This window comes from Platalea leucorodia, assembly GCF_965183815.1.
Source record: "Platalea leucorodia genome assembly, chromosome: W".
NCBI lineage: Eukaryota > Metazoa > Chordata > Aves > Pelecaniformes > Threskiornithidae > Platalea > Platalea leucorodia.
This window is the reverse complement of record NC_138859.1, coordinates 5,588,089-5,605,032: the sequence shown is the minus strand read 5'-3', so window position 1 is coordinate 5,605,032 and position 16,944 is coordinate 5,588,089. Positions and strand designations below refer to the sequence as shown.

Genomic DNA, 16,944 nt, shown 5'->3' with positions numbered 1-16,944 from the left:
CAACCTGGATTGTGACAATAGGATGGAAATTTACTGATGCCTAAAGTCAATCATCTCATGACCCTATAAACAGTGGTGCCAAGTGACCTAACTACTCATCCGTGACACCCTCCCCCAGTACCGTGCGCCCCCGCTGTCCCCTCACCCCTGCGACATCCCTCCCCGTCGGTGCACGCTCCGCTGTAGCGCTGCTCCGCCCTTTGTTTTATTCTAGAGAAAGGAAAATAAGGCACGGGTTGGGGAAAAGGAAAACCCCTACCTGGTCCCCACACACCACAGCTAACCAAAACCTACCTCCCTGCTGCGTTCTGCCAGCCCACCCGCGCTATAGTGGAGGACGGTGCGGGGGGACTCGCCCACCCCCCTAGCGGACAGCTACCGCATCGGCACTGCCCGCCAGCACCGCCCCGCTCTCAGCGTAGCTTGAGCGGCGGCGTAGTCCCACCCCCCGCCCTGTTCCGAGTGGCTGGTGGCGTTCAGGCGTGTTTCTCATTGGGCCTGGCAGCGGCCGGGATATGCTTGGTAGGTTCCGCTGTGCCTGGGTGCAGGGTTGGTGGTGAAGGCTAGTTGTCGTGGGGACTGGTCTGTCATGGAGGAGTTGGACGGAGTGCGGGAGGCGGCGGGCGCTTCCGTGTGAGGGTGGCTTTGGCGGGAGAGAGCCCGTGGCATTCTGGGAAGGTAGCCCGCACCCTTGGGTCCTTCCTCACCGATATGTTCTCTGTGGGAGGTGGCAGTGGTGGTGCCTTTCCGGCTCCCGGTAGGCGGTGGAGGCCGCCGTGTCGCAGCGGTCGTGTGGGGAGCGGCTCTGAGAGAGCTGGGAAGGGATTTTGGGGACCCTGGGGTGGTATGAGGGGGTTGCCCAGAGGTGGGGGGCGGGTGGTTGTTGGACTAGGGATGGAAAAGAGGGGGGTGATCTGAAGGGAGGCATCGGGGGTAATACTGGGGAGGTAGACGGTTTTGGGGTGGGAGGCAAATATAGCGTGGTCTTGAAAGAGGAGATTTGTAGGTCCTGCCTTTGGGCAGGCTGAGGGTGGTTGTGGTGGAAGGGCAAGTTCAGGGCTTCGGCGGTGTCTGATACTAAATCAAACGACTGTGGCAAGGACGTTTTGTCTTTCCGGTCAGGCTCTGAATTTGCTCCCTTGCCAGTAGGGTGGCGGTAGCATGGGGGCGCATGTCTGTGAGCATGGGGCTCCGCAGAGGACCTGAGGGGATGAGGGGGGCGTAATGGTTCTTTGCTTGGGCTGCGCTTAAAAGCAGAAGTTGATACAAGTGTACGGTTTGTTATGTTGTGAGGGGAAAGTGTTTCCCTGCAAGTGGTATGGATAACGCACTGCTAGGATCAGGCTTCCTGCCCAACACCTTTCCTTAAGGGGCACTGTGCAGTCCAGGGAAGTCCCATGGAAGGCAGCTGGATGTTGGTGTACCACAACCAGTGGTTTGTTTGAGTATAGCTGTAGAAAAATGTAATTGTATATACTTATTTGAGAAGTAGAAGGTAAAAACATTCAGAATTCTTTTCTTTTGCAGAGTTATCGAGTGCAGCCTGTGCTTTGTCAGGACCTTGTTCAGAGTCTCTATGTTGTCCCATTTGCCTGATCTGAGAAAAAGTTGGGGATGCTCTGTTTGGGCTGTGTGTTTCTAATAAGCTTTTGTTTGTGACTGAAAAAGGCAGCTGTGTATCCTTCAAGAAATAGAGGTACAGACTAAATGGATCTAAAGACAGCAGTGTTCAATGCAGCTCGTGATGGCAAGCTGCGTCTCCTTTCCAAGTTACTGGCAAGCAAAACCAGAGAAGAGGTGGCCTTACTAATGTCAGAAAAAACCAATGGTGCCACACCACTTTTGATGGCAGCCCGTTATGGGCATGTTGACATGGTGGGATACTTGTTGGACTATTGCTCTGCTTCTATAGAAATTGGTGGTTCGGTTAATTTTGATGGTGAGACTATTGAGGGAGCTCCACCATTATGGGCAGCATCAGCTGCTGGCCACTTGAAGGTGGTTCAGTGTCTGTTAGATCATGGTGCATCTGTCAACAACACAACTCTAACAAATTCAACTCCGCTTAGAGCTGCCTGTTTTGATGGTCACCTGGAAATAGTAAAATATCTTGTGGAACACAAAGCAGACTTGGAAGTATCAAACCGTCATGGGCATACATGCTTGATGATCTCCTGTTACAAAGGCCACAAAGAAATTGCTCAGTATTTACTTGAAAAAGGAGCTGATGTTAACAGAAAAAGTGTTAAAGGTAAGTTCATTGTTTCATTTTTCCTTCTAGTAAAGTTACTCATGTTTAGTAAGTTACTCATGTTCTTTAGGAGATTGTCATCCAAAAATATTCCTCTAGTCTCATAATGTGAATGTTTTTTCCAGTAAGAGATGAAGTGTATTTAGCGATGTTTTTACAAGTTTTTTCAGCATACTCATTTAATACTGGCTATAAAATGTAATTCTAAATTGATACGTTTTAATCTAAAGACTGCATTTATGCATGTGCAAAAAGCTAATTGACTTTTGCTGAGAACTCCTATTTGTAGCAGGTTTGTGTAGTAATAAATATATGAGCGTATATTGTGTAAAATCTAGGATGTTTTTCATACTGTTTCTTAACAAACCAAATATGCTGTACCTAAAATTCGCCTGTGCCACTAAGGCTAGAATAGGGAAAGATGCATAAAGGAGAAGAATTCTTTTCTACACTGGAAATGGATAATCACTTGCTCTTTACTCCTCCTCTCCCTCAAATTCTTGAATCCTTTTGGACCTTTTTTTTCAATGTTAGTAAACAAAAATGTATTTTAGAATTAAGGAAATGAAGCTTCATGTGACTGTGATCACAACAGAAAGACTTCCAGTGGTGCACAGATCATGTAAAGAGAGGCAAACAGATGTTCTTCAATTATCCTGACACATTGTTCAAAGCAAAGACTTATGTCCTTTTTGCTGTGATCATAATTATGTGGACCTCTTATTCTAATTGCTGGCTTTTGTTACATCTCAGACTTGTATGTGAATATGATATTGGCCTAAAAAGTATATTGATTATTGCAGATTGTGGTTAACTTTTTAGCTCATTGAGCCAGGATTGTGTCAGCAGTATTATGTTTATTAATAATAAATCTGCTAATAAATCTTTCTGTATCATAATACTTCAGTTGCCCTTTTCTGGCTAATTTAAAATTTTAACAGTATAATATACTTCAGGTATATTTTGACAGAAAAACCTGTACTGCCTAATATTGTTAAATGCCAAATATGAGAGTAATCTATTTGAAAAAGCTGTTCAGTTAAATATGCCTTTTTTCTGCAAGTCATGGAGTTACATGGGTTTAATATAAAGAAAGCTAAACTAAAAATTTGTCATAGAGGTGGGCAGAGCAAAATAAATCTTTCTTTGTAAGGATTTAAGGTTGCCTATGACTCATGGACTTGTGATAGGATAAAAATGTCATGTTTCTAGACTGGGTTCTTGGAATAACAAGCTAAATATAAAATATACATTATTTTTAGTTTAAAAGTTATCCCTTTATATGGTAAGTATGAACAGAGCAGAGCTGCTAAATATCTGATATAACAGGAAGAAAATACATCTGTGGATCTCTTATTCCTCATTTTTGTGTCAGTGGAGTAGGCTTTAATGATTGGATATGCTTTAGCTCATAAAAATTCGTTTTATCTTTTGGACTACAGTGCGTACAAATGCATGTGTGTACATATATCTGTTGGTCAAGTATGGACTGCCTTTTTGTATTTGGAAACAAATGCTTCTCTCTGATATGACATGAGCATACTTTTTTGGCATCATGAAGAAGTCTGGTCTCTGAAGTTATTAAATAAGCAGTGACAAACTAAAGGAAGAGAGAAAGAGAGTGCTATAAACCCTGAAAGTCAGCTGTGGAAAGGCAGAACAACTGAGCAAAACTGGTAGCCTTAAATATTACAACAGTATGGGTGTTGCAATGGCTGAGGCTCAACAACTAACCTTCTGAACTTTGTTTTGCAAGAATGCTCACTAGCTATTAATTTCAAAATGAATGTTTCCAATAGGATTCATTCTACATTGTCATATCCCACCTCAAAGTCTCTATTACTTTCAGTTTCTACTCCTCCCTGTTGTCTAACAACTCTCTTGACAGAGAGTAGGGGTGCTTGTGGTAGGGAGATGAAGAGAACTTACTTCTGCTCAAGTAGTTAAAGTTGTTGCTATCCTTGTATCTAAACTAGACCCCTTTCTGGGCCATTCATGGAGAACTACTGCTTTGTGAAAGATGCAAAAGCTTTAGCTACTGTCAATTTTGCTGCATTTTAAAATATAAAGCTTCTTATAAGAACAAAACTAATGTAATTTAGTGTTTAGAAAAATGCTGTTATGGGAGATTACTAGAGGTTCTCTTCCAGGTATTCTTGAAACCAGGGAAAGAGTGAGAGGGTAAAATTACTTGAACTATCCCTTAGGCTTTTCCAATAGATTTTCTTATTGTAAGATAGAACTTTATTCACATTTTAAAAATGGGGAGTATTCTAGAGCTGGGAAAAATGTGACAATATGTTTTCAAGTGTTGATAGTTCCAGGGAAAAATCCAAATACTTGGAGATGACAAAATAGGTAAGTTCATAGAGATCGATCTAAAAGCCAGGATGACAATTGAGGCACAGGTATAAAAGTAGTTTAAAAATGTGCAATTAAGTCCTGCTTCTAAAATACAGACATAATCCAGCAACTGTGTTTTGGACTACTAAAATTCAGAATGCAGATGTTTTGGAAGGAGAATTGTGGAAGTGCAAAAGTACAGCTAGGATATGATTTCTGAGTCTGATTCAGGTAGGATACTACGCTGAGGTAAAGCATAGGTCTAGCACCATCTAACAGGAGAAGGAGGTAACAAGATGTTTGGGGTTAGACAAGTGCTATACTGCAAAAGATGATCAATAGTTTTTAATTTAAATTATGAGCATTTAGTTGTCTTTGTTCTTGCCACTGTTTTACGGATCTGACTTTTACAGTTTCACCAAACTTTTATGAAGAGCATGAGAGACACAGAAATGGAAAGAAAGGATTTTCTTAATACTTTGTCACATGAACAATGCAAGCGAGGAAAAAACAGGATAAGAAAACTCTTCTTTTTTTCTTTTAGAATTGTGGAAAATAGCAAAGATACCTGTAGAATTAAAGACTTTTTTAGAAAAGCAGAAAGTAGCTAAAGCAATGCTTCCAATGTGAGTTAATTTGGCATTGTCTTCCTAATTCAGAGGCTTTTCCAGTACATTACTCTTGGCTTGAGAAGCTGCAGGTTAAAACTAACAGGCCTTGATATATTTCATTGGTATGAAACAGAGGTCTCAAACAGCAAATTAGTTTGTTTTGTTTTGTTTTTTAAATTAAAAAAATTTTTAAATTAAAAAAAAAAGCTTTTTTATTTTGCTCTTAAAATAAGGAATAGTATGGATAATACTGTAGTAGCAGAAACCTGAGTTTTTTCATGGGAAGAACCCTAGAACTAAACTCTGAATGAGGTACAGACCACCTACTCATGTGCTTGGATCAGAAGGAACATTCTGCATTTTGGCTGCATGCAGTTTTCTATTCTGCTGCATTGTGAAGCCTGCCAATGATCTGTAGTTAAAGGATAGTGCTCCCTTACAGTGTTAATAGACTTCTGGAGTCTTGATCGGTGTTTTGCTGATGTGTTTCTGTGCAGTCTTCTTTTGGCTAGTCAGTGTTTGGGTGGGGGTGGGGGAGACGCTTGCTCTTGTAATTCAAGTGATAGAAGTCTTTGCTGGCCTCAAAATTATGGATTTGGGCTTTGTTGGTGATCTACCTGGGGCTGTTTGTTGGAATTGGATTTTCTATTTAAAATTCATTTAATATCCACAACAGAGATATTTTGCATGCAAACCATTTTAAAGGTGATTATACCTCTAGTCTGACTCCAGACAGAATACTTGGATCTTGCACTTTGAGAAATTGCAATGCATGTTTTGATACTTTGCATTATGCTTTATCCCTTCTCCATCAGACCTGCTCTAATAATAGAGGTTCATTACCTTACTTTCTGCAATTAAGAAGTTGAACTATAGATAAAGTACACAAGCTCTGATAGCCAGGGTGGTGTGTACATAATGGCACAGGGAATGAGGACTCTTTTTCCAAAAATAATTACTTGAAAGGCAGATTTTTTTCTGAATGTGGCTTGTAACTCTTTCCATTGCTGAGTTGCTTGAAACGTGGTCTGTTTCTCATCAGGATGATGATTCCTGGGTTTCATTGATGGTCTTTACTACCTCTGTCTCCCTTCAGTTGTTAACAGACACATCTGCTAGCCAAAAGACTAATTTTTTCCCCCTTGTAAGTATTAGAAATTTTAAGAACTGCTGGATTAGGCATTCATTTAGGTATCTCTTGAGATCTGCACAGGAACGTTTGGTTGGAAACCCTATTTTTTGTTGTCTATCATACTCCATACTACCTTAAAAGTTAGAGGGAATCATGTATTTTGAAAATGCAAAATAATGCTATGATTTGAAGTCTTGTTGTTCTTAAGTACCATTAGCTATGGTGCAGTATTTGATTATAATGGCTTTGTAAAATAATGTGAAGGATGAGGCTTGTTCAGTTTACTTGCTCATTTTGGAAAGTTTATAAGTATACAGACCTCGGTCTCTATGAGCTCCTTATCAAGGTTATACATATAGTAGTACTATATCAAGGATTATCACTATTTCAGTGTTATCATTTATGTGGGAGACTGAAAAGCATAATACTCAGACCTGCGGGGGGGGGTGGGGGGGGTGGGATTTTTTTTTTACAGACTTGGCAGACCCAGAAGTAGGGGGAGTATATGGATGCACACTCTTTGCTATATGACCAGTGTGGTTTAGTATACATGAAAAATAATTAATCTTCCCTGCAGTAAACATCAAGGAATCTGACAGATTTGTTATCTTCTGAGTTTTTTGTCTTGTCTGCTTGCCAAGATTCGTTTTGGAAAAAACAAGAAAAAAAAAAAATTAAAAATTCCATACACACTTTTTTCCCTTGTGAATAAAGGCCTTGTTCTAAAAGTGTCCTGTGTCTGTTTTGTTTGGTTTGGTTTTTTTTTTCCTTTTTTGGATGATATTACATAATGCTCTGCACTGCAATTTGTAGATATTTTGTGTGTGATGCTATGTGAAACTGAACTTCAGTACAAATGTCTATAAATAAAATAACGAAAGAAGGTACGGTTTAAAGGAATAATTTATTGAATTTCAGATGCAAAAAATAGTTCCTGTTGAAATTAAATGATTCACAACATTTTCTACATTATTGCCATTTGTATTATTAATCTTGATAATATGTGTTATCATTAAGTACTTTTGTGACCAAGGGAACAATTATTCCGTTACAGAACATAGAACAACTTGTTGAGCTTAACAGTTCTTTGCAATTTTTACTTAATTTATTTTTAAAAGGAAGGCATACCTTTAATTTTCCTTTGTCATGTATACTAAGTGTAGAGATGTAAAACAGTTTTCTTTTGCACTGCCTATATTTGTATGTATGTATCAATAAATTTTTTTCAAAAATCAGTAAAGCTGCTAGAGGACTTATTTCCTTCAAGTGCTCTGCTTAAAAAAAAAAAAAAATTTTTAAAATTCAGTGTTTTATGAACAACTTCACTTTATGAAGGTGATTAATCTGTGAGGCTGCAAAAATATATATGTGGTTTATTTTAAACATATGAAGAAAAAATGATTTAATTTGAAGGATTGACCAGTGTGTAAAGTTCAGCAGCTGAGTGTGTATTTTCAGGAAGAGATCTTTGGTATGATATCACACTGCTATCATATTTTAAAAATCTAATTTTAAATTTAAAAAGTGTTGCTATCCAGAAATTTGATTAAGCATTTTGCAAATTTTAGGAAACGGATATATTGGTTGCAAATCAAGCCAAATCACTTCTTGTCACCGCTTTACTTTCTTTCTTCCCCATGTCACAAGCTACCAGCCTATTTTGAGAATAATTTGCTTCTGACATAGAAAGACACAACCTCATTATAAATTTGAATCTCCCTAGATGAGCTGCTTTTTTTTTTTTTTTTTTTTTTTTTAAGTCTGGATAGTTAGGGAATTAGTTCTGTGATACATGAAGCATTTGTGTAATGCTCATATACTTCTGTTAAAGTAGGACTATAATGAAGGAATGAAACATGAAACTATGACATCAGTTTAACATATTTTTTTCCCTAATGTGTCTGAGATTTGGATTATTCCATTTTGTTCTCATTTTTAATTAGAGAACACTATTAGGTAGTACGAATAGTAGAGTTTTATACAGATAGAAAACTATTAACAATGCAATATACTGCAATATAACAGTACTTACTTCTCTAGCAGAGAAGTGCTATGACCAGCATAATATTTCCAGTCCAATTTTGTTCTTGTGCAAGAATGAGAAGTTTCTCATGCTGTTGTAATATTAGCTAGCTTCTACATGTGATCAAATTCCAGTAGATCACTCTAAGAATTAGAAATGGATTAAGAAAATTTAATGAAGTCTGCTTTGAAATAATCATGTTTAACTTAAAGAATGCTTAAAAAATTTGACCAACATCTCTGTAATGTTTCTCTTAGCTGCTTATCAAAGAGAATGACTTTCAAAGGACATTTGCTTCTTTTCAGCCTATTTCCTCTTTAATACAGCAGTAGATATAATGTTGATTTTAATTTCTTTACTAAAGAAATAATTTGTTCCAAAAATTGGATTGACTTAACTGCAGAACTGCATAGATAGTGTTCAGGCACTGTTTATTCCTGTCGCTATAGACAATACAGTATTTTTGAAGTGGATAATAGTTGATTTGCCATCCTTATATTTGAATGGTTGAATTCATGGGTAACATGTGGAACATAGACCTTGAGTTAGATATCAAGGATAACTGCCATGTCCTCTTAAATTCTTCCTCAAATTTAACACTTGATAATTGCTAGGTAGATGGCTGGAATTCTTGTTATTTCTTAAGGTTGGGTTTTATGTGTGTGCATGTTTTGTTGGGTGGTGGGGGGTTTTTTTGTTTGTTTTAAGTTGGCAGCTCTATATCCATCTATCTGCCCATGTCTACTTTTAGTTTATGGAAGCTTGTGTTCTTATAATCTTTCCTTCCTGCTGCTGTTCCATCCAGTCAAACTGAAGTGAGGTGCAGCCACTAAAAATTAGTGGTGATTGCTTTCCTTTATTAGTTTGTGCATTGCTTGAAATAATTGTGGTCTCCAAGGCCTACTACAATATAAGTAGCTAAAAAATTGCCCTATTTCTGATATGCTGTTAGTAACCACTGTTTGAGTAAATAATTATAATGCTAATAAAGCAAATCTCTTCATGAAGGAGATCCAGGTGTAGAGAGTACTGAAAATCCTCGGTGGTTTAGGAATATTTCCGTGTGTTCTGCATAGCTGCATTGTAAATTAATGACACAAACTGTTGGTTTGTACCTGAATTTATGCAGACAATGGCTAAGCTTAATTTGTGTGAATTTTTGCACAATGTGTCATGGCATACATGTCTGGCAACTGATAAAACAGTGTAAAGGGCAACATGTGGTGATGGATCTACAGTGTGTAATATGAATAGCTGCCATTGATCCTACTGTCAAAGCTAGCAAGATGTATATCAATAGTTGTGAAGCAATTGTAAGAAGTTTGGTGTTACTAGTGCATTTTGATTTGTGTGTCTTTAATATGCTTTTATGTTATGACTTTTTTAATATCTTGAAAATATTGACTTGAAGGTAGAAAATAGAGGATTGTTAATGATAATATGTAAAGATGAAATAGTTGTGACCTAAGGATGACTCTAGTATTTTAACAAGTACAGTATGGTCTGTAATAAAACATTTTTGAGAGGTTATTTTATTTTTTAAATCAACTAACACCTCAAATAAACTATGTACACTAATATTTTGAAATTTAAATGTTAAAGTTAAATTTGCCCAGCTAACACAAGATTCTGACATACATTGGTGCAAACACTTGTAGTTCTGAATCTTTTTCATCCCAGGCCATGTCTAGATTGGCACTGGAATTTGCACCCTCCAAAAGACCTTTCTAGTGTTTCAGAGCTCTGCTGTGAGTGAGGTAGTATGGACTTGTAGCCAGTTTAGGGTGTATTCATTAACTGGTGGCTCAGCCTACACCCAGATGGATCTGGTTTTGGCTTCATCACTGAGTGTTCCAGAAGTGCAGATGGCCCAAGGAGCCAGTCAGTATTTACTTCTGGTTTGACAGCTATAGTTAAGTTTTAACTAGATTTTCTCCAGCACAGCAAGATGACTTTTATAATGTGTCTGTGTATTGGCAAGCTGGTTTTGTGTATTTGTCTGCTTTTGATCTCTTTCTATCTTAGGAATTTAAAGGTTTCATGCTTGTCAATCTGGAGGTATGAACAGTTTTCCATAATAAAGAAGGAATTATAGTTAATAAACTACAGTTGACAAACCAAACTCTTAATCCAGCTAAATTTGGAAAAATATCTATTCCCGTGATTGGAAATTTTGTTGGTCTTGGTAGAAACTGTAGTGTGACCAGACCAGCTTATAGGTGAAGTTCCTGTCACTGACTTAACGCTTCATTAGTGACAAAGATTGCCTAGGTTATTTGAGACTGAAAATCACTTCCTATTAAAGACCTGGGTTTAGTTTCATGAGTCTTGATCTAACAGATAATTTTGGGTGCCGCTTTCTGTGGGGTGTCTTCCTCAGCTTACTTTTTTTGTAAGTGATAGTAAAATAGTTGGCCACTATTCAGAAATGTATTGGAAAAAGAACATTTAGCAAGTTAAGCTCATTGTATGTTAATAAACAATCTAATGTTGGCGGTTTTTTTTGTGGGTTTGGTTTTTTTTTTTTTGTGGGTTTGGGGTTTTTTTGTGGGTTGGGTGGTGGGTTTTTTTTTTTTTAGTGTTTGGAACTTGCGCTCAAAAAATTGTTTGAGCGGACAAAATGTGATCACAGCTCCTGTTCTACTATAATTGTAAAAACCTGTTAGCCTGTAGTCATAATCTTTTGAAAATAGCTTTTTGCACACCTTTGGTATGAATTTGATTAGTGTGGTAGCTAAATTTTTATTATCCAGTGTGTTTGGATTGAGACTCGGTTTGTCTTGAATAACTACTGTTCTTCCTCACCACTGTCTTTCTGGTTACTGGAATTGAGAGCGATAAGCAAGTCTTGGAATGTGCTGTCAATTCTTCCTCTGATGGTCCACAAGCAAGTTTGAGAAAGAAGCAGCAGATTAATTTACATGTAAAGTTTCAGGAAGTGAAAGATTAGAAGAGAGAGTGAGGAGGGGATGGTTGGAATACTAGCAGGGGAACAGAGGCAAAATATTCTGTACCCATTAGAAAGCTTTCATCTAAATAAACCTTGAGTTTCTACATCCTTCTGCTGTATACTAAAACTTGCAAAACTCTTGGATACGCTTGTTGTCATCCTAGTGGTTTATCTACAGAAGATAAAAGCAAGCTACTACTTGATAATCTAACTCAAAAGATAGGATAGAGGTTTGCATGGTGGATTTAAAGCATCTGGTTCTGCTGGTGACAAGTAGGTCACATTTAGAGGACAATCATCATGGTTTCGCCAGATATTTCTGAATTTTGCTTTTTTTTTTCTTCAAACTTTGACTTCATATCCCCTTACCAAGTTTCTCATTAAAAAGGAAATAAGAATGCTGTGAAGTCAAAAGCTAGAAGATACCAATATTATTTACATAAACTTAATTCAGATTCTTATAATTGGAATGAGAACGAGGAACAAAATTTTCTATTTCTGAAATGTATTTGACAAATGCAAGGGGTTTTTGTTGTTGTTGTTGTTGTTGTTTTTTTCTTGTAGATAGATATATACATGTACCAACTTCAAATATTTTTGCATTTGAATTTAACCTTTTTAAGACAGCATGAACAATACATTCTGGGCAGAAAGAATTTGTTAATGGAAAGCCTTTACCTCCATCTTATTTTCAGTTTATTTCAGTGCAGTGTTCAGCTTTTAAGTCAAATCTCAGGCATGCTTTAGGGACTGATTTGAGTTTTACTGGCTAAACACTCTAATATAGAGTGAACTGCACATTCTAGAGATCAGAGCCTGGGGGAGGGGGGGGGAAGTACATTAAGGAAATATACGAAGGTAAATTTAAGCTGTTGAGATCAGGAGGCTGTGTACCTACAAAAATGCACTTTTCCCAAACATTGGCTGAAGATTTCAAGACTACTGCTTTGTTTCCCTACCTACTTCAGTTCTGTTATAGATCTAGAAATACAACAGCAAAGCCCACTGCAAATCGGTGTCTTGTTGGCATAGAAAAAAAGCCTGCCAAAAGTGCAAATGAGGAAGTTTTAGGAAACTTTCTCTCTGAACTTTTAAAAAGCCAAATCATATGACTATCAATGTACAGAATCCTTGGAAAAGGAGGTCTCACTTGAGAATGTGGAAACTTGATGATGGTGTAACAGATACTGATGATCTGATGGCCAGTAAACCAGAATTTGCAAGGCTAGTGGTATAAGACATTTTAATTGGGGGGTTGGAATTCTTACATGGGTGTGCTATTAATTATTTTCATGTTAATGTAGTGGGAAGCTGAAAAGTTGGTATGCCTGAATCTGTAGTATATATGAAAAAGAAGCTAGGTTTAAATTGTGTAGTTTTAAAAGCAATCAACCACACAAGAGACTTTATTATGTGGGGGGGTGGGGGTGGGAGGTGTGTTATTGGTCATCCATCTTCCTGTCTCCCTCAGTGAAATACTCATATATGATCTTAAGCAAAACTTTTTTCTACTTGAAGCATAGTAGTTAAATATTTAACTGTGGTGTCCAATGTTTTCTTTTTTAATTTGCTGCAAATATGTTTTTCAGTCAGGTGGCACTAGTGCTTGCTGGAAATTTTACCATGTAGTGTGAGTGCCACCTGAATGCCTTTAGCACGACATTGCACATTCTCTTAATGAGAAATAATCTTAATGTAAATGATAAGACACATAAGACAAATGGCTACATGTTGTGTGTTGAAGGAATTGTTTGTTTGTTTTGGACTTTTTGTGGGTTTTTGTTTTGGTTTTTGTTTTGGTTTGGTTTTTTTGGGTTTTTTGGGGTTGTTTTTGTTTTTTTTTTTTTTTGCTTTTGGGAATCCTGAGCAGAGGGGTTAATGTGGGACTTCAGGATAAAGACCTAATAAAGTACTAAGAATAGTTTTTCTGTGTGTATATTTAGGCTTGACAAAATAAGCAGGTCCCTCAGAATATTCTGGCAGTCTCTAAGGCCCCAGCTGAGATGAAGGGTCTATTGTGATGAGTTGTATTTGCCTTTGTGTATAATTATTGCCTTGGAACACTTTAATCAAAGGCTTTGGATGAAAGAGAGAGGAAGAGGTATAGCATAGAGGTGAGCAAGGCCAATGTTGAGTTAGCACAGCTTTAATTTTTATACAGATCTTATTATTTTTTTATCGTGGATGGAGATAGGGAGGAAGGAAATAAATTTGACAAGGGAAGAAGGGAAAATATAACCACTTAAGATGGCAAGCTTAGGTTTCTGTTTTATACTTGAAAGCAGATACAAAATTGTTCATGTAGAGAATTCTGGTTTAAGTTTTGAATAATGAGACATAAGTGTTTAATTAATCTGTTTAATTCTTTTGGGTAATGTCAAGCATTTTGATTTGTATAACTGCCTGGTAGCCTTGATGTTTTAATCAGGTCTTGAATGTTTTAACTTGTCATTTAAGCCTTTCATAGTCTGTAGATGTCAAAACATATTTTATTTTTATTTTTTTAACTATTAGTGTGGTGATATTTGGACTATAATTTGATTATGATTTATGTAATTGTTTTTCTTCTTTTGCTAGGAAACACTGCATTACATGACTGTGCAGAATCTGGAAGTTTAGAGATCATGAAGATGCTTCTCAAGTATTGTGCTAAGATGGAAAAGGATGGCTATGGAATGACTCCCCTTCTGTCAGCCAGTGTGACAGGCCACACAAATATTGTGGATTTTCTGACCCAACATGAACAGACCAGTAAGATAGAATGTATAAATGCTCTGGAACTTCTAGGAGCAACATTCGTGGACAAAAAGAGAGATCTGCTTGGCGCTTTGAAATACTGGAAACGAGCTATAGAAATGAGATACAGTGATAGGACTAGTATCCTGAACAAACCTGTGCCACAAACACTAATTATGGCCTATGATTATGCTAAAGAGGTAAACAGCCCAGAAGAGCTAGAAAACCTTATTGCAGACCCTGATGAGATGAGAATGCAAGCACTATTAATTAGAGAACGTATTCTTGGTCCTTCTCACCCAGATACGTCCTACTATATTAGATATAGAGGTGCTGTCTATGCAGACTCTGGAAACTTTAAGCGATGCATCAGCTTATGGAAATATGCTTTGGACATGCAGCAGAGCAATCTAGATCCACTGAGCCCTATGACAGCCAGCAGTTTACTATCATTTGCTGAACTCTTCTCCTTCATGCTGCAGGACAGGACAAAAGGCCTGCTAGGTACTACTGTTACGTTTGATGATCTCATGGGTATACTGTGCAAAAGTGTTCTCGAAATAGAGCGGGCCATGAAACAAATCCAGTGCCCTCCTGATCCAGTACAGCTGAACAAAGCCCTTTCTATTATTTTGCATTTAATTTGCTTGTTGGAAAAAGTACCTTGCAGCTCAGAACAGGAGCATTTTAAGAAACAGACTATTTACAAGTTTCTTAAGCTTCAGCCTAGAGGGAAGAATAACTTCAGTCCACTTCACCTTGCTGTTGACAAGAACACTACATGTGTGGGTCGCTACCCAGTTTGTAAATTCCCCTCTCTACAAGTTACTGCTATCCTGGTGGAATGTGGTGCTAATATAAATGTCAGAGACTCTGATAACAACAGTCCCTTACATATTGCTGCACTGAACAACCATCCAGGCATCATGAATTTTCTTATCAAGTCAGGTTCACACTTTGATGCCACAAACTCGCATAAACAAACTGCTAGTGATTTGCTGGATGAGAAGAAAATAGCAAAAAACTTAATCCAGCCTGTAAATCATACTACGTTGCAGTGTCTTGCTGCTCGTGTTATAGTGAATCATAACATATGCTATGCAGGGCACATCCCTAAAAAACTAGAGAAATTTGTTTTGCTCCATAGATAATAGTGTGCAGTCCCAGAGTGCTGCTGTTGAAGCATGACTTGGTGACAATGTTTTTCTTGAGCACTGTTGTGATATACCAGTACTCCCTTAGTTTGCTCCATCTTGCTCTCATTGACTAAAGTGTTGTTAGCATTGCATTTGCAGAGTTGGTTAACCAATATTTGAATATGCCATATATTATATTTTGTGGATTATTTAGAAATGTAGTGCCGTATTTAGACTCTTAAAATTATTTGCCAAAGGCTTGTCTATTCTGGTCTTATTTGCCTGTTGGGTGTTTAGGACTGAGTTGAATATTTTCCACTGATGTCTTCTTACTACAACTGTTGTGTGGATTTTATACAGTTGGAGGGCCATCTTTTTTGGTTTTGCTTGAGCATTTCTACTCTTACTCTATTCTTTTTCTATGGACTTGTTAAACTGTGCAAGTTGTATAGACTTGTTAACATTTGCAACTACCATAAGTGCTTTTTATCTTCTCTATGCACTGACTTAAATGTGACTGTTGTGTGTGAGCATATTTCTATGCAGCAGTTGGCCAATTTCAACTTAAATGCCCATTTTGATTTGCAGTTTTGTTTGGAGCTCTTCTTGGGAATGCTGCCTTCATAGCATGACAAGTTTTGGAGCTATGTATCACCTTTCTGAACTGGGGTTTAACTTTTTTTATTCTAGCTGTAACTGAGGTTGCTTTCCTCTTGATCCTCTGGAAATCTGTGCTAAATTTGGGAGATGAAAATCTCTCTTGTTCTCATGGTAATCCACTTGAATTTTTAATCTGATAATCGTTCTCTCACATTATGCAGTTAGGGGAAGAGTCCTCATCATGTATAACTGACAGCTTCCCTTTTGCACTAATGTCTTGCTTGCGTTGGTTATGTGACTTAGATGTAAAGTTTGTTCAAAGTTGAACCTCAAACTTAATGATACACTCTAATGAGAAATAGATGAAATGTATGCCATAGTTTAAATTTACAAATCAACTTCTTTAGCTACAAAAGGAACTAAAGCATGTTGGTGGTGTGATGCTTATCAGTCTAGAAATATAGGCATCATCTAGTATCATTAACATAGTAAATGGCTGTATGCCAGAGTAATAGAAATTCTATAGCAGTGTCTCCTCTTCTTCATTTTTAATATCTTTATAAATGCATGTTTTTTTCCATCTCTATTATCTGTCAGCTATACTTAAAGAAAAAGCAGAAGTTCTGTTGTGTATAGCTCCTAATTAAACTTACCTATTTTTATATTTGCATAATAGCTTAACTTTTACAACAGAAAGGGCTCTTTTGACTTGATAAGAAATCTATAAAAGAATTTCATAAAGGAGAGTGAGATTCAGGTATTTATTATAATTCAGCACTTTACTGTTGATTAATAGTAGAATTTATTATGGCACATTAGCCCTGCAAATGTCTAAGTGAAATTAATTTGTGTCAAGTAGAATACAGTTTACCTGCAAATTTAGTATTCTAGCACATCGGATATTGTTGACTTGATGTTTCATTTCGGTAATGGGCAGTAAATGGGTTTCTTGCTCCAGAAATTCAACAAGTTGATTTAGGCTTTTGTTGATATTTAAAAGCCAAATTAAGTAGATAAAGGAAAAAAATTATTTAGGAGGTGTTTTGTTTTTGTTTTAAATTTGATGTTGGAGTATTTTTCTTTTATGAATTAAGCTGATGAAGAATGTCTTAAGAGTATAAAAGAGTATACATACATACATATATATATATATATAAAAAAA

The 16,944-nt window shown here is 37.2% G+C and overlaps 1 protein-coding gene across 1 annotated transcript; it reads left to right on the top strand.

Annotated features, from left to right (window-relative positions):
* Positions 1 to 1,707: 1,707 nt before the first annotated feature.
* Positions 1,708 to 15,278, top strand: LOC309601651 (protein fem-1 homolog C-like; the record flags this gene model as incomplete). The annotated part of the gene is made up of 2 exons (XM_082334809.1): positions 1,708 to 2,251; positions 13,888 to 15,278. 2 exons carry the CDS (start codon positions 1,708 to 1,710, stop codon positions 15,195 to 15,197), a joined length of 1,854 nt encoding a protein of 617 aa, XP_082190935.1. The 3' UTR covers positions 15,198 to 15,278.
* Between the last annotated feature and the right edge of the window lie 1,666 nt (positions 15,279 to 16,944).